At 37.4% G+C, this 21,895-nt stretch overlaps 2 protein-coding genes across 3 annotated transcripts in view; both read left to right on the top strand.

Annotated features, from left to right (window-relative positions):
- The first annotated feature begins 4 nt into the window (after positions 1-4).
- On the top strand, positions 5-11,860 carry LOC108676751 (NADH dehydrogenase [ubiquinone] 1 beta subcomplex subunit 7). Of its 2 annotated transcripts, none has more exons than XM_018164883.2 (4): positions 5-60; positions 8,325-8,465; positions 9,917-10,085; positions 11,341-11,860. In XM_018164883.2, the coding sequence occupies exons 2-4, from the start codon at positions 8,363-8,365 to the stop codon at positions 11,447-11,449; spliced, it is 381 nt and encodes a 126-aa protein (XP_018020372.1). In that variant the 5' UTR covers positions 5-60; positions 8,325-8,362; the 3' UTR covers positions 11,450-11,860. The 2 variants fall into 2 exon arrangements, with proteins under 2 accessions (XP_018020372.1, XP_047737880.1); XM_047881924.1 differs by lacking the exon at positions 5-60 and adding an exon at positions 8,134-8,152.
- A 2,111-nt stretch (positions 11,861-13,971) lies between these two features.
- Positions 13,972-21,895, top strand: part of LOC108676756 (elongation of very long chain fatty acids protein AAEL008004) — a 54,802-nt gene continuing 46,878 nt past the window's right edge. Inside the window, exon 1 of the mRNA XM_018164889.2 lies at positions 13,972-14,212. The gene's annotated coding sequence lies outside the window, so the exon portion shown is untranslated. The remainder of the gene's footprint in view (positions 14,213-21,895) is intronic.

Raw genomic sequence — 21,895 nt, 5'->3', positions numbered from 1 at the left:
CATAGCTTATATTCTGATTCTGCGGATGAGAATACCTGTCTTCAAGCCCCGGTTAGTTGAGTAAGTTGGCCATTATTTTATGTCACTATATAATTTAACGTATTGTCATTATAACCAGATCAGCCGCTATACATTTTTTTTACTTTTTTATTTTTTTCTCTTTTTCTTTTTGCCACACAATTCCTACTACACACAGCAATCCCCCGATTGTGGTCTTTTCCTGAAATTCCTGTGTGTGTCATTAGTGTATAAAACGGTCTTACATTAGTTGTAGGTAACTAGCCAAAAAACCCTAACCAAACTGAACACAGCCTGACATATCCTAACCTAACCTGTCATAACCTAACCTGTCCTAACCCAACCTGTCCTAACCCAACCTAACCTAACTTAACCTAACCTAACTTATCCAATATCCAATCCTATCAGACCTATCCTAACCTTACCTAACCTACGATAGCCTGAACTAACCTTGCCTTACCTAACATAATTAATTTAAACCTAACCTAACCGCCCTAACGCCCTTTGTCATGGTCGCCATAGGAACTTGTTCCTGTCTTGAACGGTGAACCTAACCTCAGCAAATGACGTATATTTTACGACATGTTTAATTTCCTACCTGAGGCTGTTCCTTTTCCATACCGTCCATAATTGGGTCCATACCGTCCATAATTCTGACAAAAATTCGGTCAATTCTTGTCCAATTTGAAAAATCATATCTCAAGTTCTATAGAAGCTAGGATCATGAAACAGGGTCCTAATTAAAGGCAAAGACTTGTGCTTTATTATTAGTTGTTGAAAAAATCTAGAAAATTTTTCAGTAGAGTTGTGAAGAAAAAAGTAAAAAAGTTGGTAAAAAACATGATCAAAGTTTTGCTCACAACTTTGTGAGTTTTCATTTTTTTGGAAATCTGTATAGAACATAATTTGTGTATCTTCTTGAGACGCGTAGAGGATAAGGCATCAGAATTTCAAAAATCCTTATGGTTTGGCTGTGAGAGTTGAAAAACCACCTAAAAATGGCCGAAAACCATTTTTTCAGGGTCAGCTTTGATCCCCAATTTGGGGATGAAGTTTTGACTTGACATAAAATCGTTCGAAATCCCAAACATACTCCGATCCTTTACCTTTTGTATGAAATCAAGCGCATTGCTCTGAGTTTGCAATTTTTCAAGTTTAAGAGTAAACATTTTACACATGTGACAAAGAAGTTTTTGTGAAATGAATGAGATTGAAAATGTTCATAAGGCTAGCCTTAGCCTTACTTCTTGTCCCGTTGTCCGAGTTCAATTTCACCCATTTGTTTCTAAGGCTATTGCTTAATTTATTTGCTAAAAATCGAGAAAGATGACACATTTTTGAATGCAATTTTTAAAATTACCCTTAGAATATTTTTACCCACAATTTTTTAAATTCTGCCCAAACTTGTAGAGTGAGTAGACATACCAAACTTTGCTTTGGATTTGACTTTGCCACTGTGAATATTCAAGTAGGGTAAATGCACCATATTCCAACATTGTGGGTAAGTCCGACACTTCTCAACTTTTTCCTTTATATTAAGCTTTGTCTTAGTTTCACGCATGCTTATATGGTTGAAATAGTGACGTCATACTATTGCGCGCAATATTTCTGCCAAACACTAGGTCTGGCGGGAAAATATTAAGATCCTCAGAGCAAAAGTCCACGACTCCATGTCACCCAGTGCAAACATCAGAACACATGTCAAAGTTGATAGTAGTTGACCATGCTCTACCGTCTCTACGAAATAGTGATAAACTGTTTGTGTAGAAAGAATATTATTGTTTGAGACTTTTAAACAAGTCTGTGAATATATTAGGAATCCTTTAAGCTTTAAGTATACTTGTATTTGCTGATTTTGAGTAGTAAATAAATTTATAGATGATTAAGTTAAGAGACAGTTTTAGACACATAAAAACCAATTCAAACACAGCTCGGAATTAGACACACACAGCTTGTTTCGAGCTGTGTCATATTCCGATACAGCTCAAACAGGGCGTCGGAATTTCAATACAGGGCGCTGGAATTACGAATTACGTTTTTAAAGCACTTTCGGAAACTCGGAATTAGTCTCACAATATGCTGAATTTAGTCGCACACAGCGTCAGAATTCAGCAATTTTGTAGATTTGCATTCTAAAGGCTTTTAAATAAATATGGCAACTGTTTGTGATGTTTCATCATTGCTGGCGCATAGTGTGCTGTTCTGAGAGTGACGTAAAGCAATCAGAACTCAAGTTGCGCATACGGTGATCTTTATATAGCCATTCATTTCTTGCTATGTCATCAAAGTATCAGAATATGGTGTGTTTACCCTAGGATGAGCTGATGAGGTGACTTGAGGATGGCATGAAAAGTATCTACTTTTTGGCCATAAATAGAGCTCTTAGTCATTTTTGAAGCTGTAAGATTCTTGCTAGATGAATTACTTTCAATCTTTTTGTTAACAATAGTGCTTGATTGGGCAACAAGACTCCAATTTCTCCAAATGTAGTGAAAATTCATCACTTTGGAACTGCAAGATTCTAGTAATGAGTAGGGAAATTTCAATTCTGACTTGAGGTCATGAGGAATGAGGACTTCATCTACAATATCAGGCAGAAATTTCCTAGTAGGGCAGGTATAACGTATACAGGGTGTGTACCAGTCATGGAAAACCTGGAAAGTCATGGAATTTGATTTTTCATTTTCCAGGCCTGGAAAGTTGTGGGATTTCATTTCAGGTTATTGAAAGTCATGATATTTACAAATGAATGAAGGAAAAAATGAAAGTGTTTTTCTGTGCTGCGTGTGTCAACCATTAATGCCTAGCAGTTCCAATGGATTCATAATAAAATTGTAAGATAAAATAATATACGTTTAAAAATTACTTTTTAAAGACAATACTTCTAAAGAATCCAATGTCTCCAATGTTAAAGATGTACAATGAATATCTCATTTTATTTTCGAGTATTGAAAAAATTTAGTTTTCCATTTTTTTAACATATAAATTTTTTGCAAAATTATTTTTTCTATCAATTGATTCATACATTGTCTCCAACTTTACGCAAGTGTGCAAAATTTCAGATCGATAGGATAAGTAGAAGTAGGTTAAATTGCGATTATAAGATTTGTAGCAGACAGACAGACAAACAAGAAGTGAAGTTAAAGAGAAGTGTTGTAATAAATATACAAGGGGATGCATGCATAGGTTTGATACACATCTTGTACATGTTCTGGCAATGTTTGGTTCTGCTGTGCCAACTACTCTCTTTTCAGTTATTATTCAAAGATTACTAGAACCAAATCATAGAAAAGTCATGGAATTTTTTTCTAAATACTGGTACGCACCCTGCATATAAGTATAAACAATCATTTCATAGGTGATTTATTTTGTATTGTATGTAAAAATAGGCTTTTGAACTTCTTTTTTTTTACTAAAGAAATTGAGAAAAAGCTATTGGTATAGTGAAATTAACCATGTTTATGGGAATTTTCGTTCAATTCATGGGTAGCTCCTACCTAATTATTAACACGTTTTTCTTAACTCAGCTTCGTGTTTGTTTGTTTGTTTGTTTGTTTGTTGTTAACATTGAGAACAAAAATTAGCCCACTTCTAATTACTCTAGAGATCTAAAATTCGGCATGCAGGCTATTTTCGCCTAACAATTACAGATACAATCGTAAAATGTCAAATGTAAATGATTAATACAGAACATTTAGGTCTCTAATTTCTAGTTTTTATGATTGTATCTGAAATTGTTAGGCAAAAATAGCCTGCATGCCGAATTTCAGATCTCTAGAGCAATCAGAAGTGGGTTAATTTTTGTTGTCAATGTTAACAACAAACAAACAAACGCGAAGCTGAGTAAAGAAAAACGTGCTAACTAGCAATTAAAGACCTAAATTGGCGTAATTGAGTAAAGTGTATATATATATATAATATATATATAGTATGACGTGCGGGTGCTGACGCTTCGTATCATCGATACGTACGTCAAGTCAAGTAAATTGGCTTGCAACAACGTTTTTCATGTGTAGCAATGGACTAAAAAGGAGAAAATAAAATACTTAAAAAAAAACTTTTTAAAAAACCACGTTTTTCTTGTGGACTAAAAAGTAGAAAATAAATTATGGCTTGCCCCAAAAAACGTGGGTCGGGCTGTACGTTCATGGGCTGAACTGACCAGTTAGGGCTGAACTGACCAGTTAGGACTGAACTGACCAGTTAGGGCTGAACTGACCTGCTGATGAGCCGTCACGCATTCACCTGCAGTTCCCGCTCAAGGTGAGCGACTCGTCGCGGGAAGGAAGGGAAGTCTGGAGCTGAGTATCCAGGATACGGCCAGTGTCATGAGGTCTGAGTAACCTGTTTAGCTACCAGCAATTAGGCGAGTTAAAATGATACGGTCAAATGTTAGTGCTTGCATGCATGCGAACTCTATTCGTTGAAAGGAGTTCATATGCCTTGAGAATTCGTTAAGTTAGATGCTTTAATTATCCGCCTGTGGTGAAAAAATGTTGCGGCACAAATGCTGTGAAGATACATTCAACGCAATTAATTTTTAATAATCTTTTATATGATGATATTAAATTCAGCTCAAAATGTATTCACATTGATAGTAAAAAGAGAGTAAGAAATTTCATTTATATTCATGATCACTATAATGGTGCTTTCGTCTGTCAAGATCCAAAACTAGTACTAAGTTATAAATGATTAGGATTGCGATGAGCTGATTGATATTTATGAAGACTTATTATGAAGCTGATATTTTTACAGACTTTTCTGATAATAGCAAATTAAATTGTCTACGTTACTATGCGGTTATTCTGAACTAACCAGCAGAATTTCAAGTCACGGTAGGCTCTCCTCGTATAATTAAATTACTTTGAAACTTTGGCTGGTAAACTGTTTCAAAAGAGTTTTGCCTCCACATCGGTATTTGATATTAATACACGTGGATATTAATACACGTGGATATTAATACACTGTTGAATGGTTACGCTGGTCGTTGTTTAGTCGCCTGTTGGAGCTGAAATTAGTCTTGCATTTAGTCGCCTGAAATTAGTCGTGCATTTAGTCGCCTGAAATTAATCGTGCATTTAGTCGCCTGAAATTAGTCTTGCATTTAGTCGCCTGAAATTAGTCTTGCATTTAGTCGCCTGAAATTAGTCTTGCATTTAGTCGCCTGAAATTAGTCTTGCATTTCCCACGCGCGCCGACTGAAGGTTGGCGCTGTAGAGCACATCGCTTCCTGTACCTCCTACAGCACTTTCATGCTCACATGTTGACGATGCGAGAAACTTTACAGAGCTTTATTTTATTTTGTCGGTAAAATATGTATAATAATTCCGATGTGTCGCTCCTAATTTTCCATTTATCTCGTTTATTTATTATTTTGCTATAGTTAACTTTTTTCAAACCCATCCGGCGCTGATGTCCCTGATTTTATAACATCATTCAAGTCGTTTGTTACACTTGCTGAATCTAACTTACAATCCTTGTGAAGAAAAATGTTTGGCTCTGAAAATTTGGCATAACATTCTCACATCGTCCGCAAATAGACAACATCGAGGACTTGACGTTCTTGCTGATCACTTTTTGGCGCGATAGCTGAACAGAATTATTCCGGTCAGGGATGATGGAGGAAATTTTTGACTGCGGTTTACACTGCCGTCATCATCACTTAATAGCCATGCGCGTGCGGTCTCGGCCTTGAATTTATGACAAAACAAGCGACATTTCACAAATTCATTCAATTTTTGATTCTGCCACAAATTTTATCTTTTCATTTCAATGTATATTGTATAGGTATCTTTTTTGCCAGTCTCAGCAAGGTTATATATAATTATTCCAGAAACTGGAACGTTTTGTGTTCTCTGTAACCAATTATTATTTGAGCTTTTCAGTTGCGTAAATTTTTGTCAATATTTTCCCGACTCGCTGACGCCGCAAGTGGCCGCTATTCGTCCTACGTTGCTTGCAGCTGCCATTCCCTTACCTGAACCAAAGGTCGACGTAGTTAAGAAAGAATAACCTAAGAAAGAGAACTGGTTTCTTGTGATCCTTGGTTTGTGGTCATACGCATTGCGCTCCTCAGGAAGTTTCTGCTCTGATCTTGCTTGTGATTCTCGTACTTCATGTGCACGTGAAACATAAAAAACATAATTTTTTATCATGAATGTAGCATTACATTTACGCATTCTCTGAATTTAAGTTTCTCTGCTAATCCTAAAGTAAAATCCCATTTATTTTATGCAGATTGTGAGAATGACGCATTAAAACGAAAAAAAAAATTCTACAATATTTTTGTTCTTCGCTGACAATAACAAGAGCTCACGTCAAATATTTGCTAGTGCTAAAAGTGAGACCTTTTGCGAGCTGAGGTAATTACGCTAAATTCAAACCAAAGGAGTGAATTTTCCCAAGTCGACGGTGGGATCATCATTTAAAGCTCGCGGTCGAAACTGACATAATAATTGTGATTTATGGAAGAGACACGGACGGAAATGTTTCCTTGTACTAGGCTTACGTTAATTTACATCAATTAGCAAGGGCAGTAAACAAGCTCCCATGGTCATGGTAATCTACTATTTAACGCTCAACTAGTTACATGACGAAGATTGTCTGAACGAAACTTACATGAGGACTGGAATCTACCCGAGATTGTTCGACATTCAAGACTGCGTTTAAGTTAAATTCGCTGCGCGGTAACTTTCGTAAAATGTTACCCGGAGGACATGCGGATGTCTCCAGCGCACGTCGGCCGGCCTTTAACGCCGCCCCAGCTATATAGAGCTGGAACAATATGAGTACAAGGCCAATGAAGCTATTACCCGTTATAGTTAGTTATACGAGAATGTCAAAATTGCATCATGTCTAAAATAAATTTATTTTAGACATGACCACTTTACGTTCACTCTCCTTGACGATTGTTTAGAATTATACAATTTCACCGGAATATTATTTTTTCTGCTAACCGACGAGAGAATCAGAACGCATACTAATCTTTAATTCAATACAATTTAAGATGTAGAATTTTATCGGAAAAGAAAAGAAACGTTTCCTCTGCGGCAACACGATATAAGTCTATACAGGTATGCACGTTGACCAACAAGCGTAGACGAAACGGCAACGCGTGTAAAAAAATAGGGTCTCTGACATTGAGAGGTGGATCTGGTAAGCCCAGCTACGCGGAAGACGAAAGCTGAACGTTTAAAACTCGATTTGTTTATCGCGATAAGAAGTTGGTGAAGAGTTCAGCCCGAGTTTTAGGGAAGCGAAAGGTCGTTTTTTATGAGGTGAAGGACAACCCAGAGCTTCAGGGCAGCGACGATTATATCCTGGTTGTATGAAAGTGATGAGTGAAGCTTGGTTTTAGGAAAGTGATGAGTGAAGCTTGGTAGTAGTGAAGTGTGATGAGTGAAGCTTGGTTTTAGGGAAGTGATGAGTGAAGCTTGGTACGTAGTAGTGAAGTGTGATGAGTGAAGCTTGGTTTTAGGGAAGTGATGAGTCTGTCTCTTATACCCAAAAAACGTGGGTCGGGCTGTACGTTCACCATCAAATTTCCAAAATTCGTGTGTTGTGTGCTTTTTGCTTTAATCATAAACCTGCCCGACACACTTTTTTGGGGCAAGCCATAATTTATTTTCTACTTTTTAGTCCACAAGAAAAATGTGGTTTTTTTAAAAAGTTTTTTTTAAAGTATTTTATTTTTCAGTTAGGATGATGACAATTTATCTTTCATCACATAGGCATGATAAGGTTCTTGAGCATGTGCTATTGAAGTACAGTATTTATTTTGTAAGCTTTCTTGATAACTGTTTTTTAAAAACATAATTGAACTTCTTGAACTACAATTACTATTTACTAGTTTGGATAGTGGCAAAAAATAGAATGCTCTACTTCTGAATCTAGCCAATGAGAAATATATATGGCAAATATTTTCATATAGGTATCATTGAGACAAAGAACTTCTGTGTGGATGCTCTAGTGACCTAGTCTATAAACTTTGTGGAAAAAAATATGCTAATATAACTTATTTCTAAGATGCTATAAAAGAGCCATATGGATGGGTGAAAATTGAGTGGTTACAAGTATTTTTTACTCATTCCTGCTAGTGCTTAGCAACTACCAGCTTGTCCATTTCAGCAATCTGGTATGTTAAACTAATTTGTCTGAACCACATAGAAAAAAATGAATATCTATATATTGTACCGTATTTGAAATTGTGTGTAAAATATTTATGTAGGTATAACTTTTCATGTATGTCTGTATATTTGAGTTCTGAAAGCTAATTTGATGTTTAAAATGATTTTCCTTTTGTGCAGGAGTTTTGTTGAAGATCAGTTGAACCACAGACAGGAGGATGGGGGGCTTGAATTCAACTTATAAGGGTCCTCTGCCTGACACTGAGGGGCCCATTCTCTTTGATCCCATGTTAGGCTTCCCTGAAGGACGAAAAGTGAGAAGTAAGTTTCTTGAAATTAAAATGTGCGATTTAAATTCTACACCAATTAAGATCAATGTGTCTGACAAGAGATTTTAAAAGTTGCTAATATGAATATATCAACTCTACATGCAGTACTTTAAAGATTAGGAAGTCTGTCCTATTGTTAGGTCTTGTAAAAACTTTGCAAGTGCTATGCATATGGATCAAATTATCCAAGCATTAAATGACTTGGCATATTCATTGGTGGGCATAGAATTCATTGTTAATTTATGAGCATGTACACATTGCATTAGAAGTCACAAATTTTTTTTGTATCTCAGCTAATATTTTTGAGCTTAACAAGTGACCAGTTTTGGATTAATACAGAACATATAAACCACAATTCCTAGAATTTGCGCTTGCCAAGGTGAAATGAAAATCACTCAATGAGTGGCAAAAAAGCATATTACGGTATTCAGCCATTCCATGAGAATATTTCAGTTTGCAAGATTATTCATGGCTGTCCATACCATGTTTATAAGAAATTTTGTAAAAGCTTGATTTATATTAAATTTTGGCTCAAAATTTGAATATTATATTAACTGCTAGCTGTAGTCATGCCTATCAAATCATTCAAATGACCCAAACTTTGGTGCACTATATCCACAACTTAAGACCATGATTTCCTGACTTATTATAAGCTTTTTTTCTTAGAAATGAATATAAAAGCTCACTTATATTTTGTGTGTAGAATGTTTAATAGTTTGGTTGTAGGTTATACACACAATGAATGTGCCTTAATAGTCCCTTTTGTAAGAGCTATAAGCATCAAAGTATTGATGTATTTGCTTGCAATGCATTTTTTCAAATATCAACATCTAAATTGATATAATTTTTCAGGAAAAATATACTCAGTAATTCTACTGAGTAAAAGATAGATGCTTTGTTTAAATATATATATATAGGTATATGTATTTTGTTTGTACACTTGCAAATGTACATGTGTTGCACGTGTGTAAAGAAGCAAATTCTGCCATCTAATTCTAATATATATATATATATGGCACATACCTACCATATATTGGGGCATTTTCATTGATTGCCTATGACTGTCAAAAGCACTCAAAATTTGGAATATTTTGTGCTCCAATTTATTCCAAGTTGGCTGACCTTTGCATAAATTTTCCTAAAAATTTAGTTAGGCAGGTCTGGGTACATGTGACATGGAATGATGTGCTTGAGATGGCTGAACTATGCATGCATATGGTACTTATGACTCAAAAAGTAAGCCATCATTAGTTTTGTTCCTAAGAAGGTTCATCTTACTCAATAGTAACATTGTGCAACAATACCTTAAAATTGCACTTAGAAATTAGGATATCATTCATGTTGTAAGAGCTATTCGAGTTGATGAATGAAACTGCTGATTGTGGAGTGTTCAGCCATCTGGCAGTCCAAATTTGAACTATTAAAACCCTATTTATTGCGCAGAAATGCATGTGACCGAAGATGAGATGGCAAGTGCTATGATTGAGCAGGAGTATCGGAACTACTGCACTCACAAGCTCATTGACCTGCACAGCTGCTTCCAGAAAAATTTTCCAATGAACTGGCGATGTCACCACGAAAAACACGAGTATCTCAACTGTAGCTATGAAGAGTGAGTTCTGGATGGCAACTGCATCTTATATTTTTTCGAGTTTCCTTGCCAATCATGGTCGTTTAATGGGGAATATGCCTCATTATTAATGACTTTGCTTAGTACTGTTGTGAGTGTTGACTGAATCAATGAATGGAAAGGCATGAGATAGGTATATACACCAAAATTTTAAAAAACAAAGATGTAAATTCACCATATTTTTATCAAAAACAACTTGGAGATTTACGTCATCATTTCATTTAAAAAAATTTGTGGAATACCAGTAACATCTGTATTTTGAAATACAGTAAAATTGAAGGGAGTTAAAAAATTTCCTTATTTTTATGAGGTAATGGATAAAAAAACCTACATAGCACAAAAACAATTAGGCGTTTTGACAACAAATTAAAAATAATTTCAAATAAACATTCATACTCGGCTTTATCAACTCTCTTTACGATTTCAGATACTTTCTTTATGATATCATTGATTGAATTCTGATAACAAAATCATATGCTACATTTAACATATTATTTTAATCGCTCAATACATGATTTTCATAAATCTGAACATTGGCGTCAGACGAGCAATGAATGTTCTAGCCAAGTGGTCCTCCAGTGCACTTGTAATTTGAACGAAAACTATTTGTAACAAGAGTGAGTAAGATGGACTGTTGGACCACTTTATTTGTGGATGAATCTTGTTTATTCATGTCGAGGGTTTAATTTAGTCATCTTGGAAATTATTTTTGGGGATTAGCATTTTGACAACATTTAATTTTTTAACTTAACTTTTCAGATTGAATTTGATAAACGGGATGCAGGAAGTCTCATATTTATATTTTCTTTGACTTCAACTATTAATTATTTTAATTTTTCAACTTCACGTTGAAATTGCTTCATGCAAAAGCTCGTAAGCATTTTTCTTGAGCGTAATCATGTTGCTGATGAACCTTGCGTGTTTGTGAATTATCCCTACCCTCAATAATTTTAGTACTCAAATATACCAGTCTAAAGGCTAAGTTGCATTCATAAAAATGCTGTATTTATATTAGCTCTGTATTTATATCAGATTATTTTGCAAGGAAGGTCTGTATTAAAATATCGGTTATTTTAGTATGGAATAATACGTATGGAATACATAACTTGACAGATGTAAACAGTGTACTAATGTCAAAGTGACAATAACGCGACACTTGTAGTTAGCAGCTAACACATTTATATTTTACTATAACATTTTGATTGTGCTTGCATTAACATCCTTACATTTTGTACAGCCAAATCCTTCGCTTCAAGGAGTACGAAAGAGAGAGACGGCTGCTTGACCGGCAAGCCAAGAAGGAGGCTCGAGCCAAGAGACTGGCAGCTGAGGAGCTTCATGAGTGAAATAATCAAGGGATTACATTTTTTGTGTTTATTGTTTAGTCAAATCAATCACACAACTTCGGGTTAGGCATTGTCATTTTGGTCCAATATTGCGATTATTTTGCTTTTCAATTTACAAGTGTTTCATTCAATGTTATTCCTGAAGTGTTCGTTTTGAATCGAATTGCTAATAATGGTGAAAATTTTCTCACGATCTTGACACTTACCGAGCCTTAGTTTGGGTTTGTGTTATGAATTAACTTGAGATGTTGCTAAACTCACAGCCCTGTTGATAGTGTTTTCGATCTTAGTAAAAGTAATGTGCTAATCCAACTTATTTATTTATTCTTATTTTCATGCGCAAAACAATAGTAGTAATGGCTGAAATTTCGATGACCTCTGTACATAACTACAGTATATAGTTGAAAATTTCGGAAATTTTTTATCCTTGGTTCTTCGTATCTTTATTTCAGGCTTTTCAAGTTTATGCTGAGCATTTGTAATTTATTCTGGTGAAAAAGTTTGCAAATTGTATTGAGTTTGTTTTTAATTCCCTACATTAGTAGACAGGGTTCCAATAGATTATTCTACGAGAATATCCAATAGATGTCTACGATTATTCTACGACATGAGCGATACTCTGAAAATTTTTCGAACAGTTCAGTTCTAAGTCATCGGGTTAGTTATTTGTGGTTGTGGTTAGCGGTTCGAAGCGAATTTTTGCGTGGAATCGCATTCTCAGGCTGATCTTAATCTTGATGAGAACCTTACCTCTCACAGGAGTCGCACTGATATTGAGCTACGACGATCCGTGCTATATTATTTAATTCAATATAAACGTTCAAATTGTGTTCTTTTTGCGATTTTCGTTGGTTATGTATCACTGGTCTCAGTTTCTTTCGTGTTGTTCTTGAAGATGAAAAATGAAAGTTCCAGGCTCCAACGACAAGCATTCGTGCTATACACTGAGGGTTTGCATAAACCCTTCAACTGTGCGAAAAGCATTTCATGGGATTTGATTTTTTTCAAAGATTTGATGTTCTATTAGAACTCACAACGAACACGCTTCAGTTCTATACTTTTTTGGAGTATTATATCACGCCTAAGTGAATTTGTTTTTTGGCCGCTCATGAATAAGTTAATTTATGTGAAATGTTTTGTCGCGAATGTTCGAGCTGCATGTAAAGTTTTAAGAGTAGTTAATTTCGCTTGCGAGCTCTATGTACAAGTGGTTAATTAGTAATAATAGATTCGGCGCACCCACGTAATTACAGTATAATTGATAAATTAATGCGCGTGTTTGTGGTCTATGAGAATACGTACCGGAGAATTTAATTATCTAATTTGTTATAGGCTCGTTAACGATTTAATTAACTATAATTAGTTGAACGCGCAATTAATAATGCATTGCCTGGATCTACTTCTTTCAAGTCAGAAACTCTTTAGAATGCACGGTAAGTTGAGCCATAATCCCGGCATCTGAGTTTCACCGTATGCTATTAGCCGACCGGCAGGCTTGTATATAGATTCTTGAGCTATCGTGCAGATATTAATTATCAGTGAATGAAGACCCTATCATCGATTTTGCGTAGAAAGTTTTCTGCTTTGTCGTGTGGTAAATTTGACCAGTAATGTGTTACGAAAACTAAAAACTTCGTTATCATCCAAAGCAACATTTATCCCATTATCGGTGCAAACATCCATGCCACATATTGATGAGGTACCAACGAGGTTGCGATCCCAGTGAAAGTGTTTCATTAATATATATTTTCGAAACTATGACTAATCTGGAATCATCACATCGTTTTGAGAGCGAAGTATAACCAGCTGATCTGTCCGACCGACTGGTTTCAGTTTCTGAACTATATTTGCTATTTCTGGCAAGACATTGATTTTTATTTAATGTTTTATTTGCCTGCTCAATATCGTATCTGCGTCATAGACCTTTCCCGTCAATGACACAAGAGTCGCCATACCGCAGATACTGCACTTAACTCACCACCTGTTCATAAATACTGTTTATGTAATACTGGTCAGAACTAATATTTGCAAGGTTCGCTTACCACAGATTAGCTACGAAGCGGTTTCGATCTCGCTAGAGACTTGTTTAAGTTTTGTTTATTAAGTAGATCTTTCATAATTAAGGATGACAACTGAAATGCTGCGGCGGATGAAGTGGATTGTTTTTACCTGAACCGTATAGGGATTTTAATGCAGCTCTTGTTTAGTTTGATACTACTGAAAAATGTACCATTCCCACCTAACGAGAGAAGCTTATCACGTTGTTTCTCCGTTTATTGAGCTAAGTTTTGTGTGTCGGTTAGAAGTAGCGACGTCTAAAATAGTTCGGTAATTAGTCATTAACTTTTAAATCTGAGTATTTTTACGCACACGATTGTTGTAGGATTTTAAATTTGCAATTCTCCACCAATTATCGACCATTAATAAACTATTTCAAGCGCAGGATAATTTTTGGCCACAATATGCCCATTTTACCATTTTCCTGGGATATTGATTGATTCTCATTGTTTACAGTGTTTTTTGTAATTTTTGATGCAATAGTCTAGAAATATTCAGTTATTACATAAAGCCTTCAGCAATTCATAGCGCAACGTTGATTCAGTTGCCGGTACTAAAAAAAAAATCGACCTTGCATTTCCATATCCTGCTCGAAGACGAGCCCTCGGATACGGCGATATCTATGTTCATGTAGAAAAAGAATACTGTTGGAAATATTACAAGAAACGGCGTCCTTGTGACTACAAACTCACCAGCAAAGCCCAGGTAAGTGTTCGTAACGAGTCCGACCTCAGCGCTTATGACATAGACTAGAACTCCTTGCTTCATGCCTGTGGTTTTGCCGCTTCTAACGCGCAGCTTGGTGAAAGTCCTACAAACCACGAGTGAATGACCTTCAGTAGTAAGTTATTATTTAACATCCTAATTAACCTCTCATGGGAAGCCTTATGCGCTGCTCTGTTGAACGGTTCATGAAGAATGATTGTGTCTGTGATGAAATAGGCGGTGAAATCAACTACGTACCTTCGCAGGGTGCTTCTCGATCTTCTATAAACATCATTGTCTCTCGGCAGTTTGTGTACTATGAATTCTTTTCTCTACCAATGAATAGTAAATAGTCTAGCCCTAATTCAAGATTGCTTCAAGACGTGGCTAAACTGGCTATTTCATCATTTTATCGCCGGGATACCGTGAACAAATTGTTCAAGATTGCTTCAACACTTGGGATCTTCCCCTAAGGCGCCGATTATACGACCAGCTGCTTTGGAGGGACATTATATGTATGATGTACATGAATATTTCAGCCCGTCTTCCTGAATGAATGGAAATACGGAAGGTAGATGATCAAGGCTGTGGCGTGGAAGTCCCGGAGAGCGCCTTGAAAGGTTATCCCAACTGACCTTTCCACTCTAGGCTAATATTAAAAAAATGTTCTCACTTCCCGTCAGGTAATTAAAAAGCATACTTCCTCGACCACGTATAAAAAAATTTAGTGTCTACTGTCTTTTCATAATTGCGTGCTAGGTGTGACCTTTTGATGTGTCCGCTTTTCATATTCTTAGATTAAATTTTACTTGATTCTAAACCTTCAAGAAAATACAATCTTTCATTTCATTGTGGTGTCCATATGTCGGTAGAATAGAAGGTCTTATTTTCTTACTATGATTTCATTGCTACGTGCTTGTGCACTTGCGGTAAATACTTCCGCAGTGCAGCTTGTAACTGGGACATTGGGGTTAGACTACAACTCGCGGCTTGACGACATTGCTTCAATCTAGAGGCAATGTTCATCAAAACCTTACATTGGCAAATCTTAAAGCCTGGTCACGTCTCGTGGGCAAAGTGCATTGCGAATGATTGATTGGATACCGCATAAATTATGAAGTATTCTCTACTTCCGACTCCAAATAAGAAGAAGTAAATAGCTTGATATCGGTAATGTTTTGAACATAATTTCTAATTTGGATGCTGGGCATACAAGTTCACGTGGCTTCCATGTCGGCTTCCATGTCTATGATGTTAATCGGGAGTTGTTTTTGCGTTTGCAAGTCAGTCGAAGTAAGGATTCCGACGATCTAGCTTATGAGGCGAAGACAGTTTGATTATATGTAGTCGAACTATAAAGCATGTTGAAATTCCTACACGAATGTGGGTTTTAAAATACGGACAGAGACCTCTTTGAACAACATTGATAAACGCCTTTATGCGGTAAATCTTCATTGACAAACGCAGAGCTAGAAGACTTATTCGTCAGTGGCCACCTCAGTCCTTACCAATGTTTCTCTAATTGTTGGTGACTTTTTGAAAGATAATGCGGCTTCTTTTCCTCCCGTGAACATCTTTTCCACCCAATGACTGCAGTTGCGCGTCCTAAATCTCTGACGTTATAATTGCTTCGATAATCTCTATTGCGACATTGTATGTATTAGTATTGCGTTACGCCTGAATTCCTGATGTTACGCTTATATTTATTACGTTACTGTTTTCATCGAGTTACGTTTCCAAGCATAAGGGTACGTTTGTACGCATTTCATTACGTTATTACGCATTAAGGTAGGTTTGCACGCATTTCATTACGTTATTACGCATTAAGGTAGGTTTGCACGCATTTCATTACGTTATTACGCATTACGTCCGTTTGTACGCATTTCATTACGTTACTACGCATTAAGGTACGTTTGTACGCATTTCATAACGTTAGTACGCATTAAGGTACGTTTGTACGCATTTCATTACGTTAGTACGCATTAGGGTGCGTTTTGCGATTGTTCGTAAGCATTTTAGGTTAGGCGTTATTTAGGCCTTTTTGACGTTTTTTATGCATTTTCCGTTCCGTTATGCCTATACGTGCGTTTTTTTGCACGCTTTTACCTTTCTATGAATTCTGCTAAGTTACTTTTCAATCTGCATCGTTTCTACTGAGATTTTCGCTTTCTTATGTGCACTTTTGCGATTCTTTATATTTCGATGAGTATCGTTGCGCTTGAATGCATTCCGATGCCTTTTTGTGCATTCCGTTGCGTTTTATATTACGTTTTTATGAATTCAGCTGCATTTTTGTGCATTCTGTAGCGTTTTTTTTCTTATGGATTTTCGTCTGTCAAGATTATTTCGTCTTATTTTGTCTGTCAAGATTTTTCACCTGCATTTTTGTTACTTTTTGTGCATTCTGCTGCATTTTTGTGCATTCTGTAGCGTTTTTATGCATTCCGTTGCGTTTTATGCATTCTGTTCTGTTTTTATGCAAGCTGTTCCGTTTCTGTACATGCCGTAGCCATCTGTTACGTTCCCAGCAATTTTTTCCGCAATTGCATAAAGTTTCTATGCACCTAACACAATTTTGTGCTCAAGGAATTTAAAAGCAAAGAAAACGCCAAGAAAATTCACCATATCGATATTGAAAACGTTTCGGAGTCCAGCTCCATCATGATGGAGCTGGACTCCGAAACGTTTTCAATATCGATATGGTGAATTTTCTTGGCGTTTTCTTTGCTTTTAAATTCCTTGTAAACTTGCGATATAAGCAGACTAATAATATAAGTAATTTTGTGCTCCATGTACACTCCTCTATTATTCAATTTCCGAGTAATCCAGTTCACATTAATTGTTATGCCCGTGCTTTAAATGGATGAACCGTTAGGCTGAACTGACCAGTTGGGCTGGACTGACCAGTTGGGCTGGACTGACCAGTTGGGCTGGACTGACCAGTTGGTCTGAACTGACCAGTTGGGCTGAACTGACCAGTTGGTAATCTTGGTTGTAGGGAAGTGATGAGTGAAGCTTGGTTTTAGGAAAGTGATGAGTGAATCTTGGTTGTAGGGAAGTGATGAGTGAATCTTGGTTGTAGGGAAGTAATGAGTGAATTTTGGTCGTAGGAATGTAATGAGTAAATCTTGGTTGTATGAAAGTGTTGAGTGAATCTTGGTTGTGTAGAAACGATGAGTGAATCTTGGACTCTTGGTTTTGGCGAAGCGAATAAGTGATCGAGTTAACGAATAAGTTAGTATAAGAGATGACGAATAAGTGATTGCTTCAAATAGGTGATCGCTAAATCTTGGACTTTTGGATGTGATGTGCAAGCTTGATTATTTATCGAGTGTGGGCAAACTGGGGCTTATTTGAGAGTGCAGATAGACGGGAGCTTAGTTAAAGGTGGATAGATAGGATCGAGCTTAGTTGAGGGTTTATAGGCTGGGGCTTAATTGAGGGTGGATAGATTGGGGCTTGATTGAGGATGGGTTATAGACTGGGGCTTGATTGAGGGTGGTTTATAGACAGGGGCTTGATTGAGGGTGGTTTATAGACAGGGGCTTGATTGAGGGTGGATAGACTGGGGCTTGATTGAGGGTGGATAGACTGGGGCTTAATTCGGGGTAGATAGACTAGGGCTTAATTGAAAGAGAATAGGCTAGGACGTAATTAAGTATGGGTAAGTAGAGGTTTAATGGAGGGCGAACAAACTAGAGTTTCATGGAGGTGTTTAGGTAAGCTGAGTCTTGTGGGAAGTTATGCTATGCGCGTGTAAAGGGAAGAGGTTGTTGAATTAGCTGCCGTCTTTAACGAATAATAATTAGGCTACAGTTGTTAAAGAATTAGCAGCTCGGCAGCGTATGGAGGCACTCGTGTCAGCGATGGACATCTCTTGGAGCACTCACGTATACCATGCCTGGGTTTGAGGCCCATGCCTGGGTTTGAAGTCCATGCCCATAACTCGTCAGAAGTGGGCCAGGGTTCCATGTACATCAGGTATGCTGGCCAGGTGAGGAGACTTCAGGACTTCTAGGATAAAGATAAACTGACCGGCGCGACGTGTCACGTCGCCGTCAAGGACGGTGAACGGATGACATCGTTGCCTCCGCGACTGCGGAATGGACAACCTGACCTTGCCTGGTGGTGATCGCGGCGAACGTTACGACACTTGCAGAGGATGTGTAGTAACGACTAAATGTTACTGACCTGATTTTGTTCGTTCCTTTAAAAGAAAATGTAAGAAGACGCAAGTAAATTGCAGCACAAAGGTATTGAACGGAAGGTATAGTGCCAAGTGTCAACCTCAGGAGAAAATGCGGCTAGTGAAAACGTCTTCGAATTCTTGGGATAACGAACAAATTAGACGAAATTATGAGTATTTTCAAGCCATTGACCGAAATAGTCATCTGCATTGTCCACGTCTGCTGTTGGTGAGCTTTTTTTAAGGCCTGACGAGCGAAGATTGTCGGTGAGAACCTCTTTTATTAAGTAATTGTCACTCGTGTCTTGCACGTGCCTGCTACACTTATATTGCCTAATCATGTTCTCATGAGAATTTCTCACGGTAATTAACTAGCATTGCATAAACGTCAGCATCGAGAGGACCCCTAGGTTTGCACGGTCATTGCCTATCGTCGAGAGTTTGGCGGTAGAAGTCGTCAACAAATGCAAGAGTTTCTTTCACGGAACCTCCAAGCTCAACGTAGCTCAATTTAACTCCATCAATAACCGTGATCGATTTAATGCTTCGTCGTGGCAGCCTCTTAATGCATTTTTTCAAACTTAATAGCCTATTATTAGTGGAAGTGCACCTCCTATATTATTCCCCGTAGTTCATCAGTCTCGGAAAACTCGTTTCGGTTCGTGCAATATAAAGAAATATGAACGGGCTTAAAATTTTGCAGTTTTTTTTAAATTTTGGGCGGGAAAATGCGTTTTGTTGCCAATAAATGAAAGAGAATTACTGTTTTGTATTAAACAATACCTAGAGAAAATGATTCGGTAATTTGCGTAAAACACACCAGTTGTTTACATTGATGGCATTGCAGTTTTGGTCCTATTGGTAGAAAATTTTTGATGCAGGTCCACAGAGCAAGTTACTAATTCTGCGTAGGAAAGTTATTTCCCGAGAGTACCGCTCGCCCGATCCATATACTTGCTAACTGAATCATCTTTTCCGATATTCTCGAGTAACTTTTATTGTAAATGACATTTGCATCGGTGTCACATGAATAAATGACTTCGAATTAACCCCGTTTCGCACTCGCGTATTTGTGGTGCCGGAGTATGGCAGGTACGCACGATGCACAAAATTTGCTATGCACGTTAGCATGATACTCAGCCACCACCGTACTCGAGTGTACCTGTGGTGCCGTAGTATCGCAGGTACGTACGATGAACAAAACGTCGTTTTCCTGTGAAAGGCGAAGTGTCGTCGCGCGCTTCCCTTTATCGCCCATTGTCGGTAGGCAGGAAGCCGGAGACTTCGCAACTTAATGTCTGGGAATGTTTTACTTCCGATGTTCATTTCATGGAGTCCCTGAGAACGTTGCAACAAATCCTGATTCTTGATACTTTTATAATAACACTGAATCAGAATTATTAGTTTGGCACACATAAAATGCGCAGATTATTATTAGTTGTGCTTTATTTTTCCAATACAATTCCGTGATCGCATTAAAATGACACTTTATAGTCGCATTTTTGAGCTAGCAAATGGGGATAAAAAGGAAACGTTAAAATTATTTTTTTAGTTGTGGTTTTCATATGAACAACTAACTTGTTAGGTTTGACTGTAATTCCGTACTATGCATTTTTTCAAGTATAATGAAGCTTGAAGCAAAGTTTGCTGGAGCCTAACCGAGTAATTTCCGATGAGGATTAGTAATGAATGAATGTAATATCAGATCGATGTATTCATTTTTAAATGTTATTTTATAATTTGGGATTAATTTATGCCTGGCGCGTTCGGTTACTATCCCTCTCGATGCAAGCCAAAGTATGGAAGGCTGGGGTCGTTGCTGGTCGAAGCGTTGTAGAAGAACTTTTGGCTATAATTTTTGTTTGGCTTGCAGTGTTGATCTCGGAATTTAATTATTAATACTGTGGTTCGACCATCATTGACATAAAATTTCAATTTCATAACGGCATAATTTCACAAAATGAATAACTAAGATAGGCCTAAAATTAACTCTTTGAAAATTACTTGATATTAAATTTTGAAAATCAATGTATTAATTCGAAGGTTGATAGCTGTGATATACTTCATTTAACCCACATTTTGCTTTTTTGCCATCCTGACCACTTTTGACCCAGTATATGAGCGTATCGGTGTCACGTTTGTTCTTTATACTCGTGCATGCTATTGGTAAGAAAGTGAGTCACTATTTGGACAATATGTCTCGATAAATTTTCTGAGTGTACGTTGAAGGTTCCATACATCGTCGGTCACAGTATGTCTTGTAATCTAACGACGAGACCGGCATACTTCGCTAGCACATCATGGGTCATGGTCTCGTGGGTAGCCTTCCTCTCGTACTTTGAATCTTTAATGACTTTTACAAGCGCTTATTGACATGAGCTTATTGACATGTGCGTGTTGACATTCATTTATATGCCGCATGTGCATAAACTGCATGTTTTTTACTCGCCGATCAACCCATGCGTCTAAATTTGACTTCTTTTCTGTATGCTATTTTTAGCATTTGGCCAACGTGAATAGATTACAGGAGTAGAGCGCTGAATTTAAACAAGAAATGGGAGCATTTTGCTCTTTATATTTACTATCTGTGTTACTTTTCGCGCGATTAAAATCCAATATTTTTTTGCATCCGTTCTTTCATCGCTTAATGCATCCGTCTCGTGATCATTTTTTCGTCATCTTACACATTCGTATCATAAAATTCTTCTATCTTTCTCTTTTATTTTCTATGTTCTTTTTTTCTGCTGTAGGGTCGATTTAGTGCCGAATCAAAAGTTGACTTTTTTTTTTATTGTCCGGAAATAAATGTAGAAAATATGGCCGTAGTTGCAGCCGTGACATGGCATGAAGTCAGATGGGAATTGTTCGGCTCCCACAGCTTCGTGCCGGTGCATCGACGCCACGAAGCGCCCTCACCTCGCGGCTGGTCGTGTCCATTGTTAATACCTACACTCAGACTCAAGAAAGAAATAATGTTTTTATCATTAATGTATTAAAAAGATTTTGAACATATCTCTTACTTCAGATTGGGCTGGATAAGTAAGGGCGGGCTCGGTTGGATTAGCTTATGAAAGTAAAACTTCACGAAAGTCAACCCGAACAAGTAAAAAGTTCTGAATCAATGGCTGCGGTTCAGTCCGCCGATTTACTTGAATATATATTATTTGAAGTAAAATTCGGAATTTACTTCAAATTCGAATACTTAAGACGCAGGAAAATTTAGCATGTAATTCTTTGTACACATGCTGCAAGGGAAGTGAGGATACACTTGCGTATCCTCTGCCCCGGGACAGCTACAGGTGGCAAGTGCGTATCCTCTGCCCCGGGACAGCTGCAGGTGGCAAGTGCGTATCCCCTGCCCCGGGACCTGTCTCTTATACACATCTAGATGTGTATAAGAGACAGCCTCAGGAAGTTTCTGCTCTGATCTTGCTTGTGATNTCCTCTGCCCCGGGACAGGTGCAGGTGGCAAGTGCGTATCCTCTGCCCCGGGACAG

This window comes from Hyalella azteca, unplaced genomic scaffold (genome assembly GCF_000764305.2).
Source record: "Hyalella azteca isolate HAZT.00-mixed unplaced genomic scaffold, Hazt_2.0.2 contig9135, whole genome shotgun sequence".
Taxonomy (NCBI): Eukaryota; Metazoa; Arthropoda; class Malacostraca; order Amphipoda; family Hyalellidae; genus Hyalella; species Hyalella azteca.
Note: the sequence above shows the minus strand (reverse complement) of the source record. Positions and strands in the feature narration are given on the sequence as shown.